The sequence below is a fragment of the Salmo trutta genome, chromosome 40 (assembly GCF_901001165.1).
Source record: "Salmo trutta chromosome 40, fSalTru1.1, whole genome shotgun sequence".
Taxonomy (NCBI): domain Eukaryota; kingdom Metazoa; phylum Chordata; class Actinopteri; order Salmoniformes; family Salmonidae; genus Salmo; species Salmo trutta.
In genome coordinates this window covers 9900975-9915759 of record NC_042996.1, presented here as the reverse complement: position 1 = coordinate 9915759, position 14785 = coordinate 9900975, and the positions used below count along the sequence as shown (strand labels likewise).

Genomic DNA, 14785 nt, shown 5'->3' with positions numbered 1-14785 from the left:
TAATGTATTTATTGTTTGTCTATCTTTTTTATGTATTTGTCTACAAGTTTATATATGTTTACAACAAACAAGGGGAAGTTATCAGAATAGGGGCATTGGGAAATAATAACATATTGTACGGAATACATTTGTACTGTAGTGAAGCCGTCTCTAGAGTAATTCAAGGTCTCTTTGATGATCATGTGAAACGTCAATTAGCATAGTTGAAAGATATGTGTTGCGTAGAAACACGAAGTGGGTGGCCAGCAGAGATAGATGGGATGGGCTGAGGGAAGCTGAGGGTTGGGATGGGTTGAAACAGGAAGTGGGTGGCCAGCAGAGATAGATGGGATGGGCTGAGGGAAGCTGAGGGTTGGTAGGTGGAATTGGAGACAAGTGGGAGTGGAGTTGCTGTGTGAGAGAGAGAATGATGGTCAAAAGATAAAGGGAAAAAAAAGTCAAAATAAAACATAATAAAAGTACATTTGATTGACACTAAGTGGCAGTGTTTTTACAACTAATGCCGGTTTGCCTGAGGCTGATGCCGTGCAGGTGTTTGTACACATGCATATTCACACACTCTTTTCAAATAAACACATACAAGAACACACACATACATGTAATAGTGCCAGACATGCACACAAACATATACAGTTGGCATTGCTGTTATGATTTCAGTTGTCCTTGATGTCCTTTGCTTTAAATGTATTATTATATATATATTTTTTTGCATTATTGTTTTCTTCTTTCCTTTTTTCTCTTTAGTTCATTATCTTGGTTGTTGGTGCATTGGGGGGGTTCTTGGGGGTGGGGAATGGAATTAATTGTATTTTTTTCCCGGGGGGGACTGTGGGAGGGGTCTCAAATGGTTGAGGGACAGCTATTGGTGAACTGTGGGGGGATCTTGGAGGGTTCGGGCTTCACAAGATTGTGATCATGAAAAAGGAAACTATGACATATATTTTATATCACTATCATGCAGACGCACCCTCACACATAAGGATGGCTCTGTTGCGGAAAGACTGATACATGTTTGATAGCGTCTTGATGCTGTATTGTTTGTCCTTCATGTTCTAATACTTTAATGTTATTGAAAGAATTGTCAATAAATGTTACACCAACAGAGCTGCAATAGTCTCGTAGCCAGTTATGGAGGGCTAAAAGTCTGCTGAGGCATTCAATCCCACGATTTAGGGAGGGCAGAGGGACCGATATTATGGGGGGTTTGTTGGTGTCAAGTAGTGACCCAATCAGTTCTTTAAAAGCCATTTCAGCTGAGCTGAGCTGCCCAGTGGCCCAGTAGCAGTAGGAATGAACAGCCAGAGCAGCCTTAAGACGAGGCGGCCATGTTTTGGTAACTAAACAGCGTAGGGAGTGGGAGACACACAGAGGGCCTGGGGCTCTCTGACTACAGTACAGTAACACAGCTGAGTGCACCAGAGGAGGAAGCCTGTTTCAGGGGGAGAGTACACACAGGCAGGTCACATGGTCCCAACATCACCCTGCAGGCCCTGTGGCTGTCTGTGTGCGCGTGCCCTCCCTCCCTCCCACTCACTTACTCACTCACTCACTGACCCACGAGTAAGGTGTTGTTGTGGGGACTCCTTCAGCTGGTGAAGAGAGCAGAGGTCCACTGTAGCAGAGATTTCGAAAAAAATGAATAAAAGAAGATGTGCTTTTGCATCAGGTGTTGAAATACTGCTTTTAAAGAGCACAGCAGAGGAATATCTCCAGTATGTTTTAGCAGTCTAAGCTAACTCCCCAATGACCCCAAGCTCATATGGGCATGATCAACCATAGCATACTGAGTAAGGTGTGATTCCTACAGGTGCAGGAGTGCTGTAAGAGTCAGACAGTGTGGCGAGAGCAGGACACAGAGCCACGGCGTCTCTGCTCTGGGCAGCCAGTCAGTCCATGCTGTTTGGACGGCCATGACAGAAACACCACAGAGAGAGAGGCTCCAGCAGGACCTGAGCCCACTGCCAGCTGGCTTTGTTGTGCTACCAGCTGAGTGGCCGTCCAAAGGCCCTCTCCCTCTCTCAATAGTCACCAAAGTCTCGGGTGAACGTGCCCGCCACGTGCTGCCCCTACAAAGGCAGCGGCGGCTTAACCATGCCGTTAAAGTCAGTGGCTTCTTGGCAGCCGGCGCTGCCATGCATGGGTTCCAAGCGGGCATGAGCTGCCGACACAAAGGGAGCTAATGGCTGCCCGCTGCCCACCACCGCTCCATGCCCCCCCTCCCCACCCTCCCCCCACCCCTCTGTTCTGGACCACAACACAACGGACGGAGGGATGGACGGACGGACGGACAGAGGGATGTTGTTGCATTGTTATGCACAACGCGGATAGGATATGACCTCGAGGCGTGGAGGGGGACGGAGGATGTCACTCCAATCAGCCAGACGTGACGTGACAAGGAACAGAGGAGCCGTGACCCTGACAGAGAAATGGAGAGAGAGAGAGAGAGAGAGAGAGAGAGGGAAAGAGGGACTATAGGGAGGAGGGTTGGGAGGGGTCTAACTGAAGCCTGCTGCTACAGACCTCTCTGTTAGTAGAGAGAGAGATACCAGTGTGGCTCCACCACAAGCTACTGAATGAGGCCACTTCCATTTCTGAAGAAAGTCTCTACCTCTCTCCTCATCTCACCAGCCTCTCTACACACACAAACTCACACACACACACACAAACACAAGCACAAACTCACTCACCCGGCAGCTATCTCTCGGCCTCTTTAAGATCTACCCTAAATAATTATGTCTACCAGCTTACTTAATTCCCTGCACTGCCTTGTAGTACTGAAAAAAGCAATGGTTCAAAGTGCTTTGAAAAATACTACAAACATAACAAAGCACTGTCAAAATGATGCAACATATGACCGTCTCCTACAGATATACACTGAGTGGACAAAACATTAAGGACACATTCCTAGTTGCACCCCCTTTGTCCTTAGAACAGCCTCAATTCATCGGGGCATGGACTCTACAAGCTGTCGAAAGCGTTCCACAGGGATGCTGGGCCACAGTTGTGTCAGGTTGGCTGGATGTCCTTTGAATGGTGGACCATTATTGATACAAACGGGAAACTGTTGAGCGTGAAAAAAAATCACCAGCATTGCAGTTCTTGACACAAACCGGTGCGCCTGGCGCCATACCCCGTTCAAAGGCACTTAAATCTGTTGTCTTTTGCCCATTCACCCTCTGAATGGCACACATACACAATCCATGTCTCAATTGTCTCAAGGCTTAACAATCCTTCTTTAGCCTGTCTTCTCCCCTTCATCTACACTGATTGAAGTGGATTTAACAAGTGACATCAATAAGGGATCATAGCTTTCACCTGGATTCACCTGGTCATTCTATGTCATGGAAAAAGCAGGTGTTCTTAATGTTTTGTACACTGTTTTATAAAAATCTGTTATCCCATTCCTTGTCCAACAGGCTCTCTCTCTCTGTACATGGAATATTTATCAGTCATGTATTAAAATGGGAGACAGGAGCCACCTTTTCTCCTGGGTAAGTACCTCCCCACAATTACAGAGGTCCAACGAACTGGCTCATGAAGCATTAGTGTGATGTTGATATCGTACAGACTAATAAAAACGCTGCCACCACATTAATTAATGGAAGCATTTGTGCATGGGGGTAACATCAGGGGAGGGATCCAGATTGCCTGGTGACATCTCATTTAAAACGGTGCCTAGGAGCGCCACAGAATAGTACGACAGTGACAAGCCGTACATCATTATCTGAGGTGTTTTACTAGCAGAGGAAACGTCTGTTAGAAAACGTGGGGTAATGGCAGAGCAATTTCATTTTGTCGCCATTTCATTTTTCGTCCCCAGACGTTTTCATCCGGGAATGAAGCGGCATAAATTGATAGACATGACGGGAAAGATGCTCTCAATACTCCTACCACTGCCAGATGTAAGCCCTCTGACGATGGATTTCAATATCTGAGTTGGAGTTTGAAGTAGAGGTTGCAGCTATAAAAAAACATGTTCTGTGGAGCGCTGTGGCTATTTTAATATTTACCCAACTTTTCTTCTCATCAATCAGGGCAATGCATACTGACAACTGAACGGTGTTTCCAAACAGAGCACTTCATACCCTCAGTCTTTCACAAGGAGCTGCGTGTTTTGGTCCAGTATCACTCTGTTTCCTTCCTCCAGCCAGCCTCTCCACTGTACAATATGCCGGTGTTATAATAGCAGCTGAAGAGGGTGAGAGACCCCCTGAGGCAAAATATACAGTTGCAGCAAGAATCCAAATAACCCTGAGTTCAAACACAGTCACATGAAAGAATGAATCATAACACATACAGTCACTGAGGCTAAAGATGGAACATAGAATATACTGAACATACATCTACTGTGTAACCCTATGACCGGGTCTGTAACCCTATGACCGGGTCTGTAACCCTATGACCGGGTCTGTAACCCTATGACCGAGTCTGTAACCCTATGACCGGGTCTGTAACCCTATGACCGGGCCTGTAACCCTATGACCGGGTCTGTAACCCTATGACCGGGTCTGTAACCCTATGACCGGGTCTGTAACCCTATGACCGAGTCTGTAACCCTATGACCGGGCCTGTAACCCTATGACCGGGTCTGTAACCCTATGACCGGGTCTGTAACCCTATGACCGGGTCTGTAACCCTATGACCGAGTCTGTAACCCTATGACCGGGCCTGTAACCCTATGACCGGGCCTGTAACCCTATGACCGGGTCTGTATCCCTATGACCGGGTCTGTAACCCTATGACCGGGTCTGTAACCCTATGACCGGGTCTGTAACCCTATGACCGAGTCTGTAACCCTATGACCGGGCCTGTAACCCTATGACCGGGTCTGTATCCCTATGACCGGGTCTGTAACCCTATGACCGGGTCTGTAACCCTATGACCGGGCCCGTAACCCTATGACCGGGTCCGTAACCCTATGACCGGGTCCGTAACCCTATGACCGGGTCTGTAACCCTATGACCGGGCCCGTAACCCTATGACCGAGTCTGTAACCCTATGACCGGGCCTGTAACCCTATGACCGGGCCCGTATCCCTATGACCGGGTCCGTATCCCTATGACCGGGTCCGTAACCCTATGACCGGGCCCGTAACCCTATGACCGGGTCTGTAACCCTATGACCGAGTCTGTAACCCTATGACCGGGCCTGTAACCCTATGACCGGGCCCGTATCCCTATGACCGGGTCCGTATCCCTATGACTGGGTCCGTAACCCTATGACCGGGTCCGTAACCATATGACCGGGTCCGTAACCCTATGACCGGGTCCGTAACCCTATGACCGGGTCCGTAACCCTATGACCGGGTCCGTAACCCTATGACCGGGCCTGTAACCCTATGACCGGGCCTGTAACCCTATGACCGGGTCTGTATCCCTATGACCGGGCCTGTAACCCTATGACCGGGTCCGTAACCCTATGACCGGGTCCGTATCCCTATGACCGGGCCTGTAACCCTATGACCGGGTCTGTATCCCTATGACCGGGCCTGTAACCCTATGACCGGGTCTGTAACCCTATGACCGGGTCCGTAACCCTATGACCGGGTCCGTAACCCTATGACCGGGTCCGTATCCCTATGACCGGGCCTGTAACCCTATGACCGGGTCTGTAACCCTATGACCGGGCCTGTAACCCTATGACCGGGTCTGTAACCCTATGACCGGGTCCGTAACCCTATGACCGGGTCTGTAACCCTATGACCGGGTCCGTAACCCTATGACCGGGCCTGTAACCCTATGACCGGGTCTGTAACCCTATGACCGGGTCTGTATCCCTATGACCGGGCCTGTAACCCTATGACCGGGTCTGTAACCTTAGGACCTGGTCACCTATAAAGGTTAATGGTTCATATCTAGGTTATATCAATTCTAAGAAAATAAATGTAAAACGTTCCAGAGGCAAGAGCAGATCATAAAAAAAAACTTTTTGGTAGTATTATGTGATTTCAGACACATTATTATGGTATTATAAGACACGACAACCCCTTTCAAGTAAGTGTTTGTCTGTGTGATCAAATCACAGCCAATACAGTCTGTGTGCTTTGCTTGTGTCTCTAAACCATGTGGATTTACTGTCGGTATCAGCCAGCACCGCCTGTGAACAAAGTCCTCTTTTCTTCCAGTGAAACCTCAAGAGAAGCAGGGGGAACTTGTGACTAGAATTATTGACACACTTTCTGCCAGCAAGATAATCTCTACTTTAATAGGAATTATTACTCAAGCCATTATTTGCCCATATCGCTGGAAAACGAACAACCAATAAACACACTAGACCCAAAATGTCTGCGCAATTCCTTTCCATTTCACTGCTTCTCACTGTATTCCAAGTTGTGTTTTTATTGCCATGGGACGACTATGGATGACTGCATTTACATTACAGTTCTTTAGCAGACGCTCTTATCCAGAGGGACTTACAGGAGCAATTAGGATTAAGTGCCTTGCTCAAGGGCACAGACAGATTTTTCACCTTGTCGGCTCGGGGATTCGAACCAGCGACCTTTCAGTTACTGGCCCAACGCTCTTAGCAGCTAGGCTTCCTGCTGCCCTTGAAACTATTATTGTGTAGCAGCTCACTTTCAATGAGATGAGTATTGGAAGAGATATCAATATGGATGCCACAACCAAAGGGTTTGAAATGTGTTCTTTATCTTAATCTTCAACCAAACAGAGAACATGCAAGCTGATCACTTTGTGAAATGTTGATGAGTCTTTATTTTCACATCACGAAAGGAAGATAAATAACAAAAAAATAGTTTTTATTGTTGATGGTCTTTTTGATTTCACCTATTTTCTTAATTTCATTATAAACTGGGTGGTTCGAGCCCTGAATGCTGATTGGTTGACAGCAATGGTATATCAGACCGTATACCACGGGTATGACAAAACATTTATTTTTACTGCTCTAATTACGTTGGTAACCAGTTTATAATAGCAATAAGGCACCTCTGGGGTTTGTGATATATGGCCAATATACCACGGCTAAGGGCTGTTTCCAGGCACTCCTCGTTGCCCTTAGCCGTGGTATATTGGCCATATACCACACCCCCAGGCTTTATTGCTTAAATATAGAAATTGGACTACATTGTATGGTATGTGCAATGAATATACAACCTTTCTCATCTCTGAAGTGGAAGGAATAGCCTTGATGGACACCCCCAGCCCCCACACACACACACACACACACTCCTAGTGTAACCTAGCTGTATCACGTGGTCCAGAACATTGTGCTCAACACACATGGAGGGAATTGGCTCCTATGCTGTACAATACTTGTGGCAGAGCGGAGCTAAGAAAATGTGCACAGTTGTGTTCTATCATTTTCTATGCGTTTTTATCTCAGAATAGAATTGGACCATACAGTATGGGCATTGTACACACAACCACTGTCATCTCCAATAGCCATGAAGGACCTTCATGTTACTGTATGCTTAACATACACTAAGAAGGAAGAGGCTCCTGGGTGGAACGGTATGTTACCTGTGGCAGGGCGGAGCTGAGCTGGCGCTGCAGTGAGTCCCGGTCGTAGATAACGTCCTCCAGGTGCTGCTGGGACAGCCCCAGGCTCTCCTGGGTCTCCCTCAGCGTGTCCAACAGGCGGTCTCTCTCATCCAGCATGTTGACCATCAGCTGCTCAAAGTGGGAGTCTGGGTCCGAGGCGCTGCTCTGGGAGCCCCGCTGGCTCAGCGCCGTGTCCTCGCTGATGGTGGGCATCACCTCGCACATCATTACACCCTGGGTGGGGGAAAGGGGGTCAAAGGTTAGCCAGGTCAGAGGGTGATGCTCAGTGGTTGTTCTATGTGAGGTAGGGCTAGGTTAAGGGAGTTTTATTGTGATGTTGTTACCGGAAAACCTCTTGGATCTTACAACAGTCTAATGATCAAGTCATAAACCTGTACATAAAACTGATGTTTTAAGTGATGATTAGGTGATTCATTCTGTGTTTCAGTCATACAAAATACAAAGATCTCGACTAGAAATAGAGATGATGTAGTCCTACACTTTCAGAGCTGCAGCACTATGAGCCTCCATCTCATCTAGAGGCAGCATGAACCCTGTGTTTCCTGTGTTTACAAAGCCTTGATTGGTGTCACCTTCCCTCAGACTCAAAGACACCAGGGACATGACGTGAGGGATGACAAAGGAGAGTGTCTCCACTGTAGGGGACCAGACGGCTTAGAGAGCTCTGGCCCTCAGTGACCTCCTGCTTAGGGCAGGGAGATTATCTTGGCAAGGACGTGTGTGTGTGTGTGTGTGTGTGTGTGTGTGTGTGTGTGTGTGTGTGTGTGTGTGTGTGTGTGTGTGTGTGTGTGTGTGTGTGTGTGTGTGTGTGTGTGTGTGTGTGTGTGTGTGTGTGTGTGTGTGAGAGAGACAGAGACACACTTGGAGCATGGCTCCACATCTCTCCAGTGTTTCAAGGCTGTGTCGACGTCTTGGGAGGCTGGCCGTTCGTTCTGCCCTAGTTTTAACACATACTATTTAATGGGCCAGCCTGTGTCTGGTTGCATAATGCAGCAGATCTATACTATTGTGAATATTTGAAGCTATATCGTTCCTAGGAGGTTTTGGCTGATCTTTGCCTTCCACCTCCACCGGTCTGTACCTTGTCAGCTGTGTCCACAACCTCACAGAAGCAGATGTTGACCTATGACAACGCAGCTCTTTAACCATCCCCATTACTCACCACATTAACGCACGCATGGAACAACCCTACATATCTAAAACACGCATTCACACTGTCCTCTAGTCCAACATTCCATCACTTCACCAGAGACGTGAACCACAGACACTACAAATGTGAAGTCACAGAGACACAGACCGATAGACAGACCCATGGTCAGTCCCCTCGCCATCGATGGGTAGCCTATATAATGGCAAGTCTGTCTCCCAGCAGCCTCTCCTAGCAGGAGTCTGGGGTCTCAGCGCTGGCCCCGGCACACAGCCAGGCTCCCACCGCCTCCCATTCAGACACCATCCGTTACCATTTAAACCTGAGAGACCAGACTAGACTAGAGAGCTGGAGTCTGTGATGATCATGCAGTCTAGCTGTATAGTAAAACCCTACTGTTCCAAACACAGGTTGTGTACAGCGGAGGACCTAACTACAGATGCTCATAGGGCTCATGTCTTTAAAACAGGAAGAGAAGAAACAATTGTAGCAATCATGAGTGTCGCACACTGTTACCTAACAATAATAACTCATCATTTAGACTTGCTTACAGCTCATTCAGTCTTAGTGTCTCAGCGACACAGAAAGGGTTAAATGATCTAAATGTGTCATTCTGACAACTGAGAAACACTTAAGTTTTGCACGCATATCTGCCTTATTGGCATTTATTGTTTGACCAGTCCCCATCTCAACCTCAAAGAAAACAGAAAAATTCCACCAATGGATTTTCACATTTCTCTAACTATGTTAAAGCAGACTTCGGTTGGCTCCTTGGGCAACCAAATTTCTCCCATAATGCCAGGGTGCCACTGCATATTGTCGCTACGCAGTGGCACTGAATGAATTCGCAATGAATTCTACCAAGTACAGTGGCAGACGGGCAGGCAGGGGAGCAGGGGGGCAGGGGGCAGGGGGGCAGGCGGGTGGGCAGGGGGGCAGGCGGGTGGGCAGGGGGGCAGGGGGCAGGGGAGCAGGGGGGCAGGGGGCAGGGGGGCAGGCGGGTGGGCAGGGGGGCAGGGGGGCAGGCAGGTGGACAGGGGGGCAGGCAGGTGGACAGGGGGGCAGGCAGGTGGACAGGGGGGCAGGGGGCAGGCGGGTGGGCAGGGGGGTGGGCAGGGGGGCAGGCAGGGGAGCAGGGGGGCAGGGGGGCAGTGGGGCAGGCGAGCAGTGGGGCAGGGAGGCAGGCGGGTGGGCAGGGGGGCAGGTAGAAAGGTTTGAGTTAGTGTGTGTTGGCTTATGAACTCCCCCATGGCTTCTTAAACTAACACAGAACACACAGTGAACATTGTTTCGTGTCTCAGGCAGTGTTTGTGGTGGACTGCTTCTTACAGCACAGCAGGTGGCTAAACATCCACATTGGAACTGGGACCAAGGCACTTACAAATGGAAGTCCCAATTGTCCTGCACTAACCACTCAACAAATCAGCAATTGCCATGCACCGTAGTGTGAACGTGATGCAGTTGGTTTAAGATACACCCAGGACAGAGCTAACAGCTCATTAGCTTTCATGTCACCGTCTCTGGGGTATAGTCACACGAAACAGACAGAAATGTGTGTACTGCTGTGTGTAGCATAGCGATACAGATACCTCTCACAGAGGCCTACAACCTAGTCTGACCATATCTGTATATTACACTATCATGGGCCAGTTATTAGGCTGTTATCAATATGTCGTCAATAAAACAACTCTATAACCAATTCAATCCTTTATTTTCACCTTTATGTCAGAATAACCACACGCAATAACGAGACAAACCAGAACAAATGGATGTGTAGTCTATAAATGCAGTACAGAAAACGAGGCAGGTTATGTCGATAGAAAGTATATCAAAGAAAATAGGACCAGCGCGACCGCTTCAGCGCCCAATTCTAACTACCTCATAAAACCACTAAAACGCAAGGACAAGGATGAAATGGAATGATATCCAATCAGAGACGCTCAACAGAACACATTCTGCACCACAGAGGCGGCGGGGAGGTGGGAGGAACGTGCACTGGCAGGATCAATGGGTCTTGCTCCTCTGTGCCATATGCCAATTAATGAATTATTCAGAGGGATTGGAGGGCTGGGTTCCCTTCCCAATCAGTGAATGATAGAGGCCTCTAGTGAACAAAAGTCAGTTTAAGCATGGGCAGCACCATTGAGGGCTTCCACCATTTTAAAGAGGTCAAAGTAGCCAACTGGGTGGGGATTCCTATGGGTTGTAGCCTCAACGTCGCAGCCCATGCTGTCACAGACGCTATAATGCCTCCAGATTTAAAAATGAGTCCTCTATCTATCTCTATGGGTGCCTCACACCCAATAGTCAAAGCCTCCTTGAACACATAGCTCCTCATAGCTCCTCATGAGATTATACTGTATCAACAACTGTATCTACATTCTCTTTGTGAAGGTGTAAGATTGGAACCTTCATTGGGAGTATCACTGTACTGTATATTAATTGCCATCATGTATCTTTGAGGAATTATCTTAGATATTTCATTGAATATTTACTGACCGTGGAGGTCAGAAAGCACATAGAAAATCTTCACAAATGAAAAGTCATGAGAAATATTACAGCACAGCAGGTGGCTAAACATCCACATTGGAACTGGGACCAAGGCACTTACAAATGGAAGTCCCAATTGTCCTGCACTAACCACTCAACACATCAGCAAGTTCCCTCTAACTTCCTGAATGTCTTGACTTAATAAACAAATTAATGGGAACAATTCAGTGTGTAGATATTAGATAAGGAGCTCCACAACAGCAACACAGGGGCCTGGTCCAGAGTGATACACACAGGAACATGGAAAGATGTGATGAGAGGGATAAAAGAATCCAAATGAAGCGTATACATCAGGGTGAAATCACATCAGAGACACACCTTATCAGTAATATTACAATGCTCTAATTTCAATGGTTTGGTTCTGACACTTTCATCAGAAATGACATACAGGTAGATATCTTATTAACAGGTTATGACACATCATGTTTTTTAAATATGTCAATAATTTGACTTTGTCAGTAATTTCCTATGTACCAACAGTCCTCCGTACCTACGTTATAGAGGGCATGCTAAAAACCACATGTTGATGAGTCACATTGAACTCGACACCTAGAAAACTGCAACACATTTCTGAGGTGTGAAATATTAGCGTAGTCAAGATCAATCATTTCCATTCTTCACCATGTGAATGACAAGGAGGTGGAGACCTGTTGTGTGAGGAACAACACCAAGACTTACATCAGCACAACATGCACTCGAACAGGAGTTCCCATTTCCGAATTTCGTTATCAAAACATTTGTGACCCCACCATGTAAAAGAGATGTAATCAAAGGCCAATGTTTACTTTTTTAACTGGGGCTGTGACAGTCTATTACAAATCAGTCTGACAGTACTTTTGACAGTATTTCAATCTGAAGGAAGTCTGGTTTGAAGTGACAAATGCATCAGAAAGGTTGTTGTGTATTTGATGAGCTTGTACCTTTTATAAGGGCACAAGGCCAGACCCAGATGATCTGATCTATCACCTATAAGGGCACAAGGCCAGACCCAGATGATCTGATCTATCACCTATAAGGGCACAAGGCCAGACCCAGATGCAGACACGGGAGGCAGATGGTTTGAGTCTTTGATATTTATTGTTTCCAAAAGGGGTAGGCAAGAGAATGGTCATGGACAGGCAAAAGGTCAAAACCAGTTCAGAGTCCAAGAGGTACAGTGAGGCAGGTAGGCTCGAGGTCAGGGCAGGAAGAATGGTCAGGCAGGCAGGTACAGAGTCCAGAAAACAGGCAAGGGTCAAAACCGGGAAACTGATCAGGGTGTGACACCTTTCCTCTGTATAGTATGTTTTATGTATTTTTTGTGGCATTGTGTACAATGTTCCCTCCAATTTTTTGAGGCACTGAGAAAATTTGAGGTATTCTGAAGGGAAACTCAAACATTGTGAGAGTTTTGTGCAACTTCCAGCGCGTGTTTACAGTGAAACTGTATCCATACAGTTTTAGACATTAGCCAATAGGCTATTATGACTATTTGAGCATCATGTAGATCTACCAACAAAACCAATGGAGCAAATCCCACATTTTCACATGGAAATAGCTTTTGATTTCTATGATATAGCCTATAGTAGCCTATATGTGGTGTTCAATGCAGCCTACATTGCATGGGACTTTTAAAAACGTTTTTACATTATGGTCTTGAAATTATTATTATTTTTTTTTACTTAGTCTGTAACACCATGGGCCTGTACATTGCATTGTATTTTATGATGCAAGAAACCACTTTACAAAATAAAAAATGTATTATTATTACCATACAGAGAATTAGACAATGTAGCCGTCCCTCTACCTATTGGCTTATTTACATATTCAAGCCGGCCTCAAAATACAACACTTCCCCTTTAATTAAGACGTAAACTTTTCAAAGACCGCTTGAAATGTAGCCTAACACGTTTTATGCTCTTGTAGGAAGCAGTAACTCGTCATTGCTGACCTATACTTATATATAACTGGACTAATAACTCGCTAACTAGCAATGAATATCAATAAATGCGCAGACGCGCGGCTCCGCGCGCTGATCTGAAGTGATCTGAAAGCGCATTCACTAGCGGCTGATTGAAAGACATTATCCTCCGTTGCGCTCTGGCTCTGCCAACAACAAAATCACACACTCAATCTGGCAAACTTAGATTTGTTTTAGTTTGTTGCATTGAAAAAATGGCTGATATAATATATATATATATATATATATATATATGTATATGTATATATTCATTTTTTATTTGTACTTTTATTTAACTAGGCAAGTCAGTTAAGAACAAATTCTTATTGACAATGACGGCCTACCCGGCCAAATGGGGCCAATTGTGCGCCGCCGAGGTGCCTTATTACTATTATAAACTGGCTACCAAGTAATTAGAGCAGTGCTATATGGTCTGATATACCAGGGCTGTCAGCCAATCAGCATTCAGGGCTTGAACCCCACAGTGTATAATGTTGATTTGACCACAGAATTTTTTGGGATGCATATAGTCCAAAGTAATGGGGCAAACTCAGTGAAGTAAAATCTCTTGTGTCTCTGCACGGCCTGGCATTTCTTCTGCGCAGCAGTCCTAGAGGAAGTGTGTGCAGCAGTCCTAGAGGAAGTGTGTGCAGCAGTCCTGGAGGAAGTGTGTGCAGCAGTCCTAGAGGAAGTGTGTGCAGCAGTCCTAGAGGAAGTGTGTGCAGCAGTCCTGGAGGAAGTGTGTGCAGCAGTCCTAGAGGAAGTGTGTGCAGCAGTCCTAGAGGATGTGTGTGCAGCAGTCCTAGAGGAAGTGTGTGCAGCAGTCCTAGAGGAAGTGTGTGCAGCAGTCCTAGAGGAAGTGTGTGCAGCAGTCCTGGAGGAAGTGTGTGCAGCAGTCCTAGAGGAAGTGTGTGCAGCAGTCCTAGAGGAAGTGTGTGCAGCAGTCCTAGAGGAAGTGTGTGCAGCAGTCCTAGAGGAAGTGTGTGCAGCAGTCCTAGAGGAAGTGTGTGCAGCAGTCCTAGAGGAAGTGTGTGCAGCAGTCCTAGAGGAAGTGTGTGCAGCAGTCCTAGAGGAAGTGTGTGCAGCAGTCCTGGAGGAAGTGTGTGCAGCAGTCCTAGAGGAAGTGTGTGCAGCAGTCCTAGAGGAAGTGTGTGCAGCAGTCCTAGAGGAAGTGTGTGCAGCAGTCCTAGAGGAAGTGTTCGCAGCTTAAATGGTACATTGGTGCTGACTAAAGGCAAATCTACTTTTAAATAATGTCCATGTTTGATTTCTTGGCATGCGCCTAGGCCCAAGCGCAGCAGTGGAATGCTTGATGATCTTAAGTGTATCGGAAAAACTATTAAGTCACACTCCCTCATTCTCACTTTGGCATCCGTAGCACATGGACAGGTGGAAACAGATGACACAGCAGTTTTGTGAATGAGGGAGAAGATAAGAGAATTCCCATTCATACGACAGCCTATACCCACAAATACACTTCAGACAACAATAGTGTTGGCTGCCAAAAAGACAGCTGTTCAACCCCTTCCAACACAGTCACTGCAACAGAACCCTAGTCTCTTGAGAAGCAGGTTCACAGAACATTAGCATGGTTGATGATGGAAGATCCCTCACATTTAAACAATACTC

General features: G+C 46.7%; 1 protein-coding gene across 5 annotated transcripts in view; it reads right to left on the bottom strand.

Moving 5' to 3' along the window:
• Nucleotides 1-14785, bottom strand: part of LOC115180006 (liprin-alpha-2-like) — a 230844-nt gene that overhangs the window by 212820 nt on the left and 3239 nt on the right. For all 5 annotated transcript variants that reach the window (XM_029741856.1, XM_029741858.1, XM_029741853.1 and 2 more), the window contains exon 2: nt 7479-7733. In XM_029741856.1, the coding sequence (XP_029597716.1) occupies nt 7479-7727 (249 nt within the window). In that variant the 5' untranslated portion in view covers nt 7728-7733. The remainder of the gene's footprint in view (nt 1-7478; nt 7734-14785) is intronic.